The sequence below is a fragment of the Micropterus salmoides genome, unplaced genomic scaffold (assembly GCF_014851395.1).
Source record: "Micropterus salmoides isolate LMB-PRFRI ecotype aquatic unplaced genomic scaffold, ASM1485139v1 Ms_hic_scaffold_15, whole genome shotgun sequence".
NCBI lineage: Eukaryota > Metazoa > Chordata > Actinopteri > Centrarchiformes > Centrarchidae > Micropterus > Micropterus salmoides.
This window is the reverse complement of record NW_024040596.1, coordinates 21,845,202-21,863,688: the sequence shown is the minus strand read 5'-3', so window position 1 is coordinate 21,863,688 and position 18,487 is coordinate 21,845,202. Positions and strand designations below refer to the sequence as shown.

General features: G+C 40.3%; 1 protein-coding gene across 4 annotated transcripts in view; it reads right to left on the bottom strand.

Annotated features, from left to right (window-relative positions):
• plekhm3 (pleckstrin homology domain containing, family M, member 3) overlaps positions 1–12,974 on the bottom strand; it is a 48,041-nt gene extending 35,067 nt beyond the window's left edge. For 2 of the 4 annotated variants that reach the window (XM_038721038.1, XM_038721041.1), the window contains exons 1-3: positions 12,829–12,964; positions 9,009–10,075; positions 1,892–3,004 (exon numbers count right to left, since the gene is read on the bottom strand). In XM_038721038.1, coding sequence (XP_038576966.1) covers positions 1,892–3,004; positions 9,009–9,531 — 1,636 coding nt within the window. In that variant the 5' untranslated portion in view covers positions 9,532–10,075; positions 12,829–12,964. Of the gene's footprint in view, positions 1–1,891; positions 3,005–9,008; positions 10,076–10,310; positions 10,443–12,828 lie in introns of those variants that run through there. The other 2 variants (XM_038721039.1, XM_038721040.1) reach the window with 2 other exon arrangements.
• Positions 12,975–18,487: the final 5,513 nt, after the last annotated feature.

The following is an 18,487-nucleotide window of genomic DNA, read 5'->3' as shown; positions in this document are numbered from 1 at the left end:
TAAGCCTACCAATTATCATCAGTTGCCCCTAGACGGCCTCTGTCCTTGTTCCCGTTTCAGCTGGCCTTTCAAACAGCCCTGCATTAATAAGCCAGTTGTTACAAATAAAAAGGGAGGTGAGCGGTGATTATTCAAAGCCCTCCTAAGAGAGAGGGAGGAAGCCCACGTTTCACACCCAGGGAGAGTAAAAGCACCGCCTGCCATTTATGTCCAAGAGGCTGGTATGGAGACGAACAGGAGTAATAATTTAGGAGGGAGAGAGGCAGTATTGGTTCAGGATAGGGAAAAGAGTAAAGACTAAATTCTGAAAAACACCCAAAACTGCAGATTGATAGGAAAAGGTATAGATGAATTTGAAGAGACAACATTCTACGCATTTCTGTTAAAGATAAAAACAATAAAACCACTTGAAATGCTTTATTGGGTTCATATCAAATAAGGACATGACACATGTTTTCCTTCTCATTCATTGACTGTGAGGTTTTGACATTGTGTGTCCAGCAGTTAATTAAAAAAAAAATCTGCACATTCACAGAATTCATAGATTCTGGATTTTTCAATGAGCAGACGTCATTTAAAAAATGTTTACCAAGGTAGAAAGACACAAGTATATTTTCATGTCTTCTCTGTCAAAAAATGTCTGAAGGGGATCTTTGAGGGGGATGTTTATCATACATTGTCAGAGAAAACACAAATATTCTACTGAGACATTCAACATTTCACTTTAATATAACATGGCTGCGAAGCAATTTTAAAACTATTTGTGGGCAGTGGCATGATGACAAAATCCAGGTTTGAAATGTTCTTTGGCACACGTTGTGAATAAAATAGTAATTTACATTAATTTTGTGTGCTAAAAGTATGGTATTAAGAAGGGTTACAATTATTTTGCAATTGCGATATGATTTGCCACAAAATGGAGAGAACAATCATTTTTACATACTTATTCTCATTTTCACTGAAAAACATATTTAAATGATTATGGTGTGAATTTCGCAAAGATCTGCACCAAACAAAGATGTATTCTTCAGTATGTAGAACATGATGTGTAGGCCAGGACATCTGTGCAGCATTACGATATTTTCATACACATTTTGCCTTTAACAAATATTGTAGCTCCTGCAATTTGAAAATTGCTGTAGGCCCTTTTGTAATTTTAATAAGATATCGATTAATTGTTCAGCACTAGTGTGAAGATTAGTAGGCTTTATATTATAGTATAAACAATAGTGTGGATCTGGAACACAGCTTCAGAAAGATATTATCCAATTTTACTTTCTCATATTTTCCTCAATAATTCTGCCCTGAATTGACGACTTTTGTTCTATTTTTTGGGAATATGTTAAGAATGCTTACCAACCGTCAGTAACACGACTCGAACCAGGGACACTGCGGTTCATGGTTGGCATCTAAACCCCTAAGCTACGGGGATGCCCCACATGATCTTTTTCTTAAATTTTTTTTGGGGGAGGGTTTACTGGAAAATGTCTATTAGCAAGTGAAATCAAAACAGGGTCTAGTCTTATTTCATGGCAATGGCGGTAAGCAGTCGCACTTTCTTGATGGGACCATGGAAGAGGACCATGTTTCAGAACAGCAGGATTTGAAGGTATAACTGACCTCTGTTTCAGACTCAAACAATGTGTGTGTGATAATGTATCTGTATACCCTTAACACACTGTCTTGGGAGGCAGTTAGGTGAGGAGTCTTGAGATTGAGGATGCCATGTTGAAATGTCTAACCTCGGTGGGTAAATTTGTGTTGAAAGGAAAATAGAGAAAAACACGGCTAATATTTAATGATTCTCACTGCCATGTAATCTTCTTATACAACAGTGTGTGTGTCTGTGTGTGTGTATGTGTGTGTGTGTATGTGTGTGTAGGTCATTTACCTGCACACCTGAAGCTCTGAGCAGTGAGCCCCTTCTCCACAGCCAAGCAGGTGAGTATACTGAGGAAACTGGTGGTGACTGACTGCCGCTTGGCTCTCTGAGCCTCCCGCTGTCTCCTATCCCTGGTTGGTTTTGATCTCAGCAGCACTCCCTGGAGGCCTGGAGCGCCTTCTCCTGACTCCCCCCCTTCTTCTTGGGCAGGCCTCTGCGCTCTGGCCGCCTCCCGCAGGGCCTCCACCCACTCCTGGGCTTTGAGCTGATCATCCGCCCTAAGTCTGACTACCACTTTGGGGAAAACGACCTGGAAGCAGTCCCCTCTATCTGTCCACGGCTCTCCGTTCTCTGGCTCCTGATCGTGCTGAACTGCCAAGCAGGAAGCCAGGGAGTACTGGAGGACAGGCTGAGACACAGACCCACGGCCCTCAGTAGGGAAGGCCCGGAGAGCAGATCTGGTCAAGACGAAGGTAAAGGCCCGCCAGTTGTTCTGATCCATCAGCTGGTGGAGCAGACCTGCTCTGAGGATGTCCTGGCAGCGTTGGGTGAACAGAGGCAGGGTGGTGGGTCTGCTCAGGACGCCAGAACTAGGCTGGAGAGAGAGTGACGCCTCTGCTGAGGTGGGAGTGTCGCTGTCACCATCAGGCCTGGTGTCGAGCCCTGATGGAGAGGGCGACGAGGAGGGTGACATGGGTGCAGGAAACTTGACGACCTGTTGCTTTTCCACTCCGGTCTTACGCTGGTGGTTCTCCTGCCTCACATTTCTGGCCGCCTGCACCTTCTCCCACATCAGCCGCCTCCACTCCATGGCCTCCCATTGGTTGGCTGCCCTCAGCTGAAGACGCGTGCTGTTGAAGAACAAAGCCTGGAGCGTGCGTTGATCGACGGGCTGGGTGATCTGGCCTGGCTGGCTGCTGGGTGCCGGGGAGATGACGCTCTGGCAGTGTGACAGAGAGTAGGCGGTGCCCAGCTGGCGGTTGGCGCTGCTGTCCAGAGTGTACAGCCGGAGCTCACAGGGTGTCAGCTCAACGTGGCAGGGTGTCCATCGGCCCCGGGGCCCCTCACGCTGCTCCATCGCACCCTGCTTCACCACGCTGCTGCTACTGCTGCTTTTATCAACTAGACAAAGAGGGACAACAGGGAGAAATGAGACACAGATGGATAAGGATAACCACATTTGAGAGAAGAGCAGGGCAGATCTTCTGAACAATAACACGTATCTCCTGGCCTTTTCTTGACAAAGAAATATAATAACAAATCAAAAATCAAAACAATTTTCAACTTGCAGGGTCATTGTTATTTCTTTTATCCACATTGTTAATGGAGCTTGTTAAAAAGGCCAGTTAAGAAATACAATTTGACAGCATAGGAGACGCCCTTCCTTATATTCTAAGATAACGGCCGAGTGAGTTCTGTCAGGAGTGGTAGGGAAATGTACTTCAAATTTTACAGATCTGTTGTGTTATTATGGCTTCGCCGCCAGCTTTGCACCTCTCCTCACTGCCGCAGGCAACTAAAAGCTATGCCAACCCGGGGTTAGAGGCCCCAGAGTAACTTCAAAACTGGTTAGGATCACATTGGCCAGAAAAGGCTCTCAAACCACTCCTGCACCATACTCCACGTCCAAGCCATTGATCCGTACATTTTAAATAATCATCGCTTAGCCAGTAAATTGCTGCTTCTCTGGAACCTTAACCTAGATGGGCCAGTTTCCTGCACAAGGTAGCTTTTCGCAGGCTTGCAGCTCTGACATTGAAGTTGGTGTTTTGGTAAGAGATAGCCGGAGCTGAAGGCCAGAGGCAACGCCTCTTTCTATTTTGGCCTTTCTGCTCAGGTTTGCTTTACCCTAAATAATGGCTTTCCTCTCTCTGTCTCCTCTTGTGATTATGTTGCGTTTTCTCCTTGAATAATGAGGGTTCAGAGACTCAGGTAGACAACAGGCGTGACCTCTACTAGGACACAAAACTGGTCCAGCCTATATTATGAGAAACAAAACATTTGTGACAAATGCCAGCCAACAGTAAATCTATCCTAAAATGTTTAATACAAAATATATCACAGGGATTGCAACAAGGTTCTTAAATAAATAGGAAGTGCTCCAGATACATAGAATAGTGCAGCCACACCAAAATTTGGTATGACATCTTGCTGTCCTGGTTTTGTCTGATATATAATATTCCTATTTATGTGTAAAATCCCCAACAAAGGAAAACTTCACCTATGCAATACCAGATATGCAAATTAGTTACGTGACTGGAAAAGGGAAAACATAATATGCCTAACGATTAGAGCCTGATGAATACTATGTTTTTGAGGCCAATTCATAAACACATTTTGTGATATGCTGATGTAAATATATTTTACATTTGAGAAAACTTACAGTAATCAACAGTAACTTTAGATCACAAAAAATGCATAATATAACAAACGTAAAGGGTTCAGTGTGTAAGTTTTAGTGGCATCTAGTGGTGAGGGTTATGAATTGCAACCAGCCGGTGTAGTGACTGCTCACCCTTCCCTTTGCGTAGTTTCACTACACTTTGTGTAGGAGAAACTACTTTGGCCAACAAGATCTGTCAGCTCTTGTGCTAAATAATATGTCTGGTCCTCTATTTGTCCAAATTTCACCTCTCCTTACTTCTAATAAATCAGACGACTACTACTACTATTTTTTCTATTTCATACATATTCAAAATAGTGACGAAAGCGCTCTGTAGAGTAGTTTGTCCGTTTGGGCTACTGTAGAAACATGGCGCGCAATGTGGCAACTTCCATGTAAGGGGACCCGCAGTGTATGTAGATAGAAATGGCTCATTTAAAGTAATAAAAACACAACGGTCATTATGTAAGGTCTTTATTCACCACTGAAAACATAGTTATGTATATTATATTGCATTATTCTGTCAGTAGATCCTCCTAAATTACACACTGAACCTTTGAATTACAAAAAATGTATGTCAATAACACATAAAAATGCAGCCCATAAAACATGGATTTCTGTAGTTTACATATCTGCCATTATATGCCAATACCAACAGATCTCAGACAGCTAAACTCAGGAAGACAAAACAAATATTAAGAAAAGGCATGTAAATACTAACAGTATTGGAAGATAGTTTAAGGACACTCATGGTCCACACCTCATGGTTTAAGCACCGAGCATTTCACATCACCCAATGAAACCAAATACTGGGCCAAGATTTTATCATTCTTGAACGTCCTGTTTTTGTTTCAACCTCAACCATATGGAGCTCCACTAGAAAGAGGAAGAGAGAGAAGCACCTGCTACACAAAGCAGGCCAACAAAAACAACAAGCTATAGTATAAAACTAGAAACAAACAGATGAATGAAGGATTTAAGATGGGGCAGCAAAGACTGAGGACTGATCAACTGTGACCTATTCTATTAGCTGTCAAGTTGGTGATTTGGAAGTCAAAAGACATGTACACATCTAAAATTAAGACTAAGATACATTTTGGTTATAAAGGGAACAGTTTTTAGTTGTATACAATCATTATTTAGACAGTATTTTATCTACTATATTTCAATATGTAGTCAGGATGCTCCACATTGAAATAGTTACCGAAATGCTGTTAGAACCATGGTTAGATGTAACCTAGACATCTAAACAAAATGTCAAAAAATTTCAGCCTTTTCTTACAGGTTTACTTAAAAATAAAACAATCCCCTATTCCCGTCCGCTAAACCAATCCCGCATACTGATTTGATTGTAAACCCCCACCAGTGGCAGTCTAATTGGCAGATATTGCATTTTATGTCTTTAAAGTGCTAAATCGCTCACAGAGGAAAAAAGGTAACGCTAAATCCTTCACAGCTCCTGTTAACTAGACGTCAGCGAGTCAAGTGCCTCATCAATCTTATCAAAACAGCAGTAGACATGGTGTCACTCTGGGTCTCGGACTTTGCATTTTAACAAACGTTTTGCTAAAGGAACAAATGAATATGCAAATAAGTTTAGCTGGAATCAAGTCTGGCTGATTGGCAGTCTTCACGCTTGGGAGGGTCGAGATGAGAATTAGGCATTGTGGAGAGGAAAACTGCTCTGTTCAATTAGCCTTCATCGCCTCCTCGTAGGTTTTGACATCACATTACAGTGGTAGTCTAATATAGCCTTCAACCAGAATTGACACTTTTCTCTCAGCTCTGCAAATCAATTATCCAGGACTGCTGCCCTCAAGTCAATCAAGATGCTCTGCTTTAGCCTTAAACAAGAAAACTCACCCACTGATTAGGTACCCAATCATAATATTATGTGCCGTTTTACAATCTAACTGACTCCCTCAGTTTCCTGGACACAGACTGCAAAGGAAACAGCAGGAGAAGGAACCTGCAGGCACACACGGGTACACCAACACAGTGCTTATCCTGTTTGTGGTGCACAGTGGGCAGAAGCTATCCCAGAATGCACTGGTGAGAGTTAGAGTAGGGTTACACACAGGATAGGTAGCCAGTCTAAGACAAACATATTTCTACGGACAGGCACGTTAGAGGTGTAAGAACTTACACATCAGTCAACAAGTGTGTGTGTCTGTGCGAGTCAGTAAATACAGTGGTAAATACCCAAGTTTAGAAAGGGGGGGGGGGGGGAGATGTGAATGATGTGTTACAGTGAGTTCAGATACAACAGGAAAGGAGATACAGAGGAAGAGGAAGCATGAATGCATGCAAAAATGTCAACAGAAATAAACAAATGAACGTGAACAGAAGCAGATTGGCTCTAGTCACTGCAAACTATGATGATGATGATGAGACAACCTAAAATTTCCAAATCAGAGGAAATTCTACCGAGATCATTATAGTTGAGAGGCAGAAGCTAAAATACATAAATAGACCGGTGGAACTTCTTTGGATGACTGTCTGAAATGAGACACACACACACATAGTGAGTCAGTATGTGTTGTTCAGCAAGTTTTCGATCTTTAGTCAGGGAACATGTTCATTGGCTATTTGCAGTTAATAAACACGGACCAAAGAAACTCTGGTGGTCAAACTTGCTGCATCCTGTATCTGCCAGGACAGGAGCATATTTTCATATTAAAAGCAGTTTTCTGTTATATGTATATCTTCTTTTTATTATTATGTTTGAGCCTGTTCAGAATCTGAAAATGTGTTTTCTTGCCCAGACCTTGTATTTTTATGAATAATCTAATTATTGAGGAATGCTTGCAACAAAATGTGCAACCAAAAATGTACCTATTATTTACAAGACTCAACAGGAAGCCTTTAGAGTTCAGTGGGCAATGTTATAAAACATTAGAGAGCTTTAATAAAAGCTACACATACAGCCTGTTTGGTCCCATATACTGTACACATGTGTATTGTGTATATTGTAATGGTCATCATTTCCATTTACCATCTAAACATCCCCAGCTGTCACTAATGGAAAGGCAAACAAGCTACTTTTTCTTTTTTTTCTCCAATGTGAATGAAGAGACATAGCGAGGTTCAGCTAAATCACTCTGCCTTCTGCTTATTATCATCCTTTTCCTACTTCTCTCCTTTCAATGCACATCCAGCCAAGCTAAATAGCCTGATGCCTTTTCACACATATGCTAATACTAAATAATCCTGCCAGTATCAGGGGCCGGGTAATTGGGTTGCCTCTTCTCTCGCCTCATTTGAGTCCATTTGCTGACAGGATTACAGGCTATTATCCCTCAGGATCCCTTAGGATCTCCTTAGGCCTTCAGATGGCCAAAACACACAAACAAACGGTGTGTGCGGCTGTGTGTGTGTGTGTGTGTGTGGTGTGGTGTGGTGTGGTGTGGTGTGTGTGTGTGTGTGTGTGTGTTGGGCTCTCTGCCTGAGTACTGACTGTCATAGCACAGCTGTGTCATTTCAAGTTATCATCATCTTCTATCATTATTGCTTTCTCTAAGGATGCTTCAACATAAGTACAGCATACGCCCCGATCTGCAGCAAGCCGAAAGCTTTCCAGTGAACAGGGGGTCGATCATAGGAGAGGAGGAGGAGGTGTGCATGTTTCTGACAGGTAGGGACCAGCCTCTTGGCTAAGAATCACATCAGGTTTACTGAGTTGGTCAACAGAGGACATGACATCTTTAACTAGTCAAAGCAACAACGACTCTTCCTGTCACAAATGCCCAATTAGGCAAATCCAATGATTAAAGGGTTCCTTCAACCAAAAACATATATTTTTTCACTTATCTTAAGTGATGGCTTTGCAGATAGTAGTTTTATTCTCAAGGTCTTGATATTTATGCTGCTGAGACTCTGCCACCACCTCAATATAATGGAGGTTAATGAAGTTTTGTTTGTGGTGCCCATATTAAAAAGCTGCATTTAAAAAAAACTCAACAGCAGCATGTCTTTTTAGAGAAACTACTATTTTCTCTGGATAATCCAGAGTAGAGGTTTGTTTTACTGCCAATATTGCCTGTTTTACTGTGAGTCAATATGTGTAATATCTGAGTAGATCTATGCACACTGGGAGAAAATATTTTAGGATTTCAGTACCACAGTATAAAGTATGTCATTTTATATTGTGATACAGAGATATTGTTATTTTGGGTAATATAACTTAACTTTAAAGCACATGTAACCTATTATTATTATTATTATTATTATTATTATTATGATAGTAATTATAATAATTTACTAATTATTATTACATTTGTACAGTATAAGCATTAAGTAAAATATACAAGTAGTAATAAAAATTGGATGTTAAATAAATATTCTTTGCATGTAATTAGGTATAAAGGTAGCTATATTTCTATGTACCCAAAAATAAAAGTGCAAAATGTCAACGCCACATAGTTACATTATTTTCATAATAAATTTGGCTGTGGATCTTTTATTCAATTAATCATTTAATTGACAAAATATGTGGAAAAACTACCATTAATCTTTCCCAGAGCCCAGTGGATGTCCTGATAGCCCTGACTAATGTTTGTTTTGCCTGATGAACTGTCTAAAACCCAAACATTCTCACACTGTTGCCTTTAAATTTTCAAATAACTGATCAATCAACTAATCTTTGCAGCTCTATCATCGCCTGAACGATTTGGACTCACACATTCAATAACAACCGCTTTCTACATCATATCACAGAGACTCACAGTGTGGAAATGAACTCACCATCCTGCTGGTGGTTGAGGATCATGTTCTTCAGAGTGTTGCAGTCCACAGTGGGCAGTCCGTTGTCTGTGTATGCAGACGGCCGGTAGTTGACGTCTGACCTGGACCGGTTGTGTCCCTTCTTAAAGGCTGCGCTGGACGAGGAGTTGGCGGTGTTGTTGGTGCACTCCTTGGTGTGGGCTGCAAGGTCGTTGGTGGAGCGGGCTCGGCTTCTCTTGCCATGCCTCAAGCCCATTCCCAGCCCCAACATGCTGAAGTTGTCAGCCCAGGCCAGGCCTAGAGGCCCGACCTCTGGCTGCTCTCCAGCCAGCAGGCTCCACACACCGCTGGAGCTCAGCTTCCCCAGTGCGGCGCTGGATACTTCCTGCAGCTGCTTAGGCTGCCTGGAAGGCTGGAGGGTCCCTGTTTGAGCTTGGCTCGGCCCTTGGCCTTGAATCCGATCCATGCAGTGGATGAAGTCCTCAGTGGCCTCAAGAGCGGGGCTGATATCGCCCACCATGTCAAGCTGCTCGAGACCCTCCATGGATGGGCCGTCCTCTGAGCTATAAGTGTCACAACTAGATGGTCTTCCTAAATGGGCACAAAAACCCCGTTAGCAGCATCTACATGTCCAACAAAGCAAACTAGCTCTCGGCTGGTCAAAGTTTGACAAGCTAAGAAGGGGTGAGGAAGATCCAAGCACCCTGCAGGCTTCACAAACTCTCCCCCTCAAGACAGGGCTTTCATCCAGGGTTACGGTCTTCCTTTGCAATGGTGTGCCACTAGCTCTGGGGGGGGGGGGAGTAAACTACTTCTCAGGGGAGAGCTACTGAGGCTTTATGCCAGAGCTAAACAGGACTGGCAGTAGCCTGGGACTCCACAGACTGAGCCAATTTGGGTGGCAAACCACGTTCCTTAGCCAGAAAGACACACGTAGGGCAAGAAAAAACACTGTAAATCTCTCTGCTCAGACTGAAATGTTCAGGGAAGTAGATGATGTCGAAATTAACCATCAACTTTATCATTTGTGTTCTTTTGGCCCATCGGGTGGCTGTGAGGTCATCGGATGGAGATGTTTTGTGGCTTCACTGTAAAATAGGGAAGAGAGAAAGAGGAACTAATTAAGAGGAAGCATGCGGAACAAACACAAAGAATGGAAACAAGGCTGACAGTACGAACACTGAGATTCATTTACATATAAATCAAATCGCGTTCCAGGACCTTACTTAAAATTTCAAGTAAGGTTTTGCCAACAGAAAAGTTAGATAAGGGGATAATGAAGCCTCTAGTTTAACAACTTTAAGCATCAAACTACCTACCCACCTTCAGTATCTTCATCACACTGAGGCCAGAGCTTCACAGATCCCCCCTCAGCAAACAGAAATGAGCATCCTCCTTCTCATGTCCTGATAAAATAATACTTGACTTCCTCATCAGCTGCTTATCACTGCACTGAGCAGGCAGTGAGGAAACAAGCCTGGGTGGGGTTCCCATCCATCTGGCTGACCGCCTGTCTGCTTTGTTTCTCTTCACTCCTCCCTCTCTCTCTCATATATATATATATATATATATATATATATATATATATATATATATATATATATATATATATATATATATATATATATAAACCTCTTTCTTTACCATTTGTGCTCTCTCGCCCTCATTGATTTTCTTCTTCTCCACAGCTCAGTCTGTTTTACTTTTCTCTTCATATGAATTATTTAAAGGTCATTACATCACTGAACTTGTAGTCGTGCCGTGAAATAGTCGTGAAATTGAGTATTTATGATACAGAGGTCAATTTAATGCTCTTATTTGGGCATTCATTAACTTATTTGCATTATGCTCACACAAGTAAGACCGTACAGTCCACTACTGTATAGCACACAGACATTCAGAGCTGGTAAACAGTTTTAACATTACACTGCTGACCCACACAACTGTTTGCCATTTTCACAATTTAAATCACAGTCAATTTCTGATTTAATTCAGTCAATCTAAAATGTATTTCCAGTTCAATTTCATTAGATAAATTGAGAGAAAAAAGGTGAAAATATGATAACAAAAATTTACACTAATCTCTAGATGACATATCGTTAGCAATGCAGTTTGTTTGTGTGTGTGTGTCAGGATGATAAAAAAGGGGCCCAAACTATTCAAAACTATTCTGACTTTCATCCTTTCAATTTTGCGTTGGTTACAAAAATGCAAGGGCAGCACTGTAATACTGATCACTTACACTAATACCCTCTATGATCATACACTAACATATTTACCATGACATCACCTGCCTGCAGATAGAGCTCTGACCTAACTGAGCTTCGTCATCCCACTGAACTCCTGTTGACTCACGCATGCTGCCGAGCCAATGCCGCCAACATTAGCCAGTACAGAACAGATTATAACACTTTTTGATCAGTAATGACTGAAACTCAAGAACAAAGCATGAAGCGATTCTCTTTGAAATGATGATTTTTGAAGAAAATTCTAAAAAAAAACAGACCTGGAGACAGTGGCCATCACTAAGAACTGCTGAAATATCAATAAATCAAGTACTGATTTGATTGATTTTTATTTAGTGAATGTTTATCCCAAGTTTCACTCTCCTACACTATTGCCCACATGTGTACATTACATATGCTACATCTAATTTGGCCTGCTAATCAGACTGAACTTCCATTTTGTTTGAATATAGTATACTTCAAACCACTGAGAAAAAAAGGTGGACCGCAAGTCAGGGGCCTGTGACAAAGCTACATCTGTTTAGCTACAAATAGTATAGTATGATAGTATTTTATATCAAACTAAAATAATGAGTTCTAGTTCTAATGAAGGAAGCCTGAAATATACTGTACCTAAAAGAAAGTTTAAAAGGGTTTCAAAAGAAGAGATACCCAACCTGTTCCACTTTCCAAAACAAAGGTTTGTTTATGCTGTTCTGAGGGTTAGGGTTAGACGGTTCAGGTTGAAGCAGTACAATTCATTCTGCCTTTTAACTAAATACAAGCTCATATACATGTATGCATGTGTATTTTTAATTCTTACTCTCAGGCTGCTGAACATCCTACAGCCATCCAACACTTGCACAAAATAATTCCTCACTGGTTCACAGAAATACTCAACCATTTCAATGCTACTTTACACATATGTGTATAAGTAGCATTGAAAGATATGAATACATAAGTATATGTATTCATATCTTGCTTCATGTAGTATGCACGTTATCTGAAGTCACACTCAGATTAAGGCCACAATACAATTTAGGTGTTTTTATGATTTTATATCCTGGCCTTGAGTACAATGATACTTAATTTTGGTGTTAGTTGTTAATAGCAGGAATGACAAACTTTAACGTCAATATGTAACTGTTACATAGTGAAAGTGAAAGTTTACAAGAAGACTTTGAATGTATCACTGGTCCGCAGCTACACAATGATCCTATTTTGACTTTAATAAACCTAGCAGCAATCATAAATTATTTTTTTTAAACCCGGATTCAAGCCTTTGGGCTGCTGTTTGTGTGTGTTTGCCTTTGTCCCTTTTTGTCAGTCAGCATCTCAGCAGTAAACAAAGGTGAAGCCACGGTCAGCCTTTCGGCAGGTACATTAACCTGCTACATACTCTACCTCGCTTATACGTCCTGTTTATCACGACCCACATACTGTGTATTGGTACCTATATAAACTCGATTAACTGCTCTGAACACTGACTGAATTAGGCCTGTTTTTATCATCAGCTGATGGGAAGTGAGCCGGGGCTAGTTAGCTAGCAGCTAACGCTAGCCTCTCTCCATCCTTGAGCAATGTCACTTTAATACAAATTAAAACTGCTCACTCACTCAAGTCATAACCATCATGAAGCAGTGAATCCGTCCTGGTATTGGCTTGTGGTGAAACGGGTGCCGATAACAAGCTGTAAAAAATCAATCGAGACTCACCTTACTGTGTTTACCACTATGTCATTTTGACAGTCCGTCAGCTATAATGTCCTCTGAGGCAACTGAGGCTACTGAATAAAGGTTCCGTGTAACGTTTGTACATTTTACAGTATACAGTGTGCACAGTTTTTCAAAAAAAACCTGTAACAGTCAACACAATATAGAAGTCCTTATGATATTTTATAAAAATCTAATACATATGCAGAAATGTATTTGAATTAACCAGTAAATAGTCACATATTATGCGTCACATGTTTCTTTTTCCCTTTTTATTTTTTTGCCCAGAAAATGCAATTCTCAAAATAAGAAAAAAGAAAATCAAACTAATCTTTTTTTAAAACACATAATGTTACAATTATTAAGGCACACAAGACAAACAAAACATGATAACGAAGATCTTTATTTATCCGGAGTGAATTTGTTGTGCAGTAGTTGCTGTACAAACTTGGAAAGAGTGGAAATATATAGAAAGCAAACATAAAATATAAGATATTAACTAGGTGCAAATCCAAAATTTACTCCAAAAATGTAATCAGGTTAACAGTAAGGATCATTCTCAGTTGGTTACATATACTGTACACATGTGAGAAGTGAGATATTGTAGCTGTGTACACATGCAACATCCAATTATGAGCCCCTGTCACATTAAAATCATTACTATTAAATACAATATCATTATCTTGTTATTACAGTGAAACATACTGGAGTGTGGCTTTGTTCCTTTATAGCAATTTGTAAAATGATTGTTCAATTTCATAGTGACAATTTCATTCATGACATGATGGAAATACGCTAAGCCAAGTGTTGTGTTTTGTTTTGTTCTATATTTCATTGCTCTCTGTAGTTATAATGACACAAAGAATGCACAAGGATCAAAAAAGTTTTACCAAATTTTGTGAGCTTTTTAAATTTCCTCAACACCCATTCTTTGTCTCTCACTAATGGGTTCTGTGTTAAGGCTATTATGTTATACACATTTCTATTATTTTCATAACCATCAAATGGGATTAAAAATCCTTAAAAGGCATTATCAGTACCACAGTTGATAGCAAGAGGTGGTGCATTTATTTCGTCTCACAAAGAAAGGTTGTGATACACGTCTTTACAGACAAATCTGACCAAGATGGGAAGAGGAACGGAGAGTGGAGGACAAAGCAGAGGTGGAGAATAGTTTCCCCCTAATGGGCTACTTGAAGCTGCCCCAGCACCCAGTGTCAGGCCAACAGAGAGAAACATCTTTCAAGAGAGACACAGTAATTCTCCTCCTGTGTTACAACAAGGGCTGGATTGATAGGGTTAATAAAGGACTTTTATTAAAAAAACATATTGGTGTATTGGTGAATATACTCCAATATTATAGACATGCCGTTTCATCGGTTGGACCTGTATTAGATATGTATTAGATCTGTTGGCAGGTTAAAAGTAAATCAGGAGTTTGTATTCTGCACTGCTGCACCCCAAAGGCCATGGTTAAATAGGTGAAATTTGTTTTGTGTGCAAACTAGAAAAAAATAAATGAAATGTTAAGGGACTATGGCCACTTCTGCTTTTTACCTAATCTTGAAGCCCCATCGTGACGAGTGGCCTGTGACAGAATCTAGTTTTAAGTTGAAGTTTATTAGGTCTTATTTGGATGTCATCCTTATACTATATCTGTTGCTATGAAGTGTGTTTAGTATCACTAACCAAAACACAGTGAACATGGAGCCAGGTAGTGCTGAATACTGAGCAGGAACACAACATATTTTTGCCCGAGGCCCCCTTGTGGGTTCAACCGGTCCTGGGTCCTGTGCTTCAAACGCGGTTTAACTAATCCAACCCACAATGCTGTTATCAGGCTAAAATTATCCTGTTAATTCTCATCCAGATAAAAGGTTATTTGGTGAACCCAGATGAAGTTATCTTGAGCAACATCTCGCTCTTACCTTAAAATTAGGACAACATGAGTAGAGAGTTGAAATCACACGAAGTAGGTGTGAACCCTCCCAGCATGCAATGGGGCAATAGATTAATGGACATAAATCTCATTTTATGTGGGTTCCTGCATTTTGTTTTACATACTTTACTTACTTTACGTTAAACGGTTTGACTTTTTTTAGTGTAATCACATCAACAATTCATAGTGATTTGTCAATAACCTGCATGTTCACTTCGAAAATCATAATTGCCTAATCTAATTAAGACCATCATTTGCATTTGAAAATTAGTTCATGTATGGGGTTTACCCGAAAACTTTTTGTCATGATCCAGCTTGCTGTCAATAAGCTGCACTTTATCATGTTTGGGCTCCAGGACTTCTAGTTCCAGATGGATTTTAAAAGAGCTTCAAAGAACCAAAAAATCCAGATTCCTGCCAAATCATCGATATTCTCATTTGGATAGCTCGGTTCTCCCCATCCGAAGAAAGGGGTAATGGGCCTGGTCTTGGAAAATGAAATGAAACAATGAAATGCATAGGATGTATTTATTTAATACTATACCAAATATTAAAACTGGCCGTAAAATTGAGAAAATTTGTTCCCAAAACAAAAGATAAATTCTGTTTCACAGGTATAAGTAATTTGTTCAAAATAAAATACTGAAGGAAGTGACATTTTCTGGATGTTTTGTTTGGAAAAGGGTCAATTTAATTATCAGCAGCTCGAGACCAAGAAATATCAGCTTTCAAAAGCCCATTTGAGGGAAAACCCCAGTTGGGCCTCCTCCTCCTCTTTTCTATGAACACTCTTTGTCTGAATTTGTTTCAAAAGTTCTCCCCGGTGAAGGAGAGGAGGGCCAGGACGGTCTAATGGGCTACTCTACCATGTTGCTCTCTCTGCAGCATTGTTGCAGGATAATGGTCCTACATATCTCCGATATAAATCTGCTGATTTTTATTTTTGTTCAGGGTTTGTTCATTCTGGGAACATGTTTAGCAAAAGCAAGTAAATCCAGACAGCACATCCTCCAGTATTTGACATGCATTCTATTCAACACAGAATTTCTACCTGGACAAATAATTTCCTGCTTTTGGTGAGAACAAAAAAATGTTCAAATTACATTTTGGCCTTTTTACTTGCCATTTCCATTCAGCTTTTGTAATTTGATTTGTCAAAATTTCACATACAAAGGAGATGAATGGAGGCCAGGTATGGGTGGGTGTGGCCACTGTCCACTGTCTTTGCAGCAGTGTAGCTGTGTCCGTGCTTTTGAAATCCTTTCAGGCTAAGTGCTTGGATACAGGGATTGATGCAACAAATAAGCATCAACTTTAGGAATGAGACCATCTCTGCTCCATCATTTTCCATCAAACAGCAATCTCATGTTCCCCTTCGCTTCCTTGGCTCACGCACTCAGGTCTCTCTCTGTCCTGTCAGTCTTGCCTATTTCCTTATTTATTTTGATCATACCATCTTCTAGTGATGACTAAATTATGATTAGATTTAAGGATGTGCAGAGCTTTCATCTATCTAGTGCCTTGTTTAGTATTGCCCCCCCAACCCCTCTCGAACCGCCACCCCGACCCCCCAAACACACACAACACAATAGTCATCTACCTCGACTCACTCACCCGCTATTGAAGAGCAGAGTGGCTGCTTGGTTCCCGTGGAAACACTGCGCGTGTTCAGTAAATGTTTCTCCCTCGCTGAGATTAAGTTGGATATGCACACACAAGAACACAGGTTATTTGTTTTATATGCAAATAATCTGCTCTCCTCTGCTGCAACCTGTGTACTGCTGTATTATAAATCTTTACATGAACTGAGGTTTAATAGGAGCAAAACACTTTGACACAACTGTTTTACTATAAATGTATTTATTCATGAGAAAGAGTGCTGCTGTCATTACTGCTTAGAAGGTAGGTTCTGTCTTGAAACAACACTTTAAGACAGCCTTGAAACTGGTTTTGCTTGCTGTAATTAACCTAACCCTGTTCATACTGGCCATTAAAAGATTCCTTCTTCAACTTGCTTTCATTGTAAGTGGTAGGACAAAATCTACAGTCCTCATTTTGTGCAAAAATATATTCCAAAGTTTATCTGAAGATAACATTTGTCCGAGTTAAACAAATCAAGTCTTTTTAGTATAAAACTCTCTCTTTGTATTTCCGGTGTTACCTGTTGAGCTGCAGTGGAGGGAAATGTTGTACTTCAGAGATTTTAAATTGGAAAGACACCCACGTAATGACGTGTTGTGTCTATAAAAGGCTGTGTCAATGTTCATGTGGGCATCTGACTATCATTTTAAGACAGACTGTAAACACATCCTTTATGGAAAAGCATTGCGGTGTAATGCTTTTCCATTTCTGATCCGATCAGAAGTGGACAGCTTTAAAGCTGGGGTAGGCAACATGTAAAGACTAGCAAGAGACAGCTAGATTTTGAAAGGATCCAACTGAAAAAAATCCCAGGCCTCCCTCCAAAGCCACTCCCCCAAAACACATATGGCCACATTCAAAATACCAATGCATTTACAATAAGTCCAGCTACTTGCAGTGGAGAAAAACTTGACAAACCACTGCCTTAAAACAAACTTACCTGACCAGGACCATATTGCTTCATGAAACATCTCTCTTTGCCGTGTGTTTGGCTATATAATTTATCATTATTATATGGGGGTGAAGAACAAAACACAGCAGTTTTTATATTTGGGTTCCGCTGAACAGCACAATACCAATCTGTGTGTGTGTGTGTGTTCAGCCCTGGCACCACACATCTCATTCACACCTAATGATCGCAGCCTCTCACTGGCAGCCATCTCTCCACCCAGACCAAATCCAATTACTGGGGACAATAGAAACCAGCTCCAGGCTCGGGACTCCATCAGCTCCTCTGAGCCGCTGCTCCCTGCTCCGAGACTCCTGCTGGACCCCTAATAATGTCGAGGGTCCACAAGGGCCACAAAGTACACCTGTACACAGACACGGATACAAGTACAAAGAGAAACACAAATACAAACACATATCAAGCTCAAATGCAAATAAAAAACATATAAAAGTATGACAGCTAACCACAACATACAAGCAAATTTAAATAAGAAAATATATTAGATGTAAGCCTAGCAGTATTAAAAGTAGTACAAGCAAATATAAACAAATACAATTGTACTAATAAAAATGTAAAGCACAAATGTGAACACAAATATAGAAAATATTGCTAACTTCCAGTACAACACACTAAATTTAGACATGTTGAATAATGTTCGTTGGTCATTGGTATTCTATGCAACACACGTTAACGCGACAGGACACGGTTCACTTTTCAATGGCTCCATCTAGTGTCATATACATGAAACCGCAACGGGTTGTTCTGGACCAGAATGAAGATCCCAATGAATATCAGTCACACACACGAGGCATTAAGTTAGCTGCTCTGGAACTTTTGGTTTGAAGCTCAATTTTTATAACAACAAATGCTCGGAAATAGAATATAGAAATTTGAACAACAACAATCCCATGACATGTTGATAATGTGACATACTCAAAAGCTCCAAAACAGAACTGAGATTTTTCTGTCCAGAGACATAAATAAAGTAGTGGTGGATTCTCAAATGAGGTCCCATGTTTTTCTTTCTTTCAAAT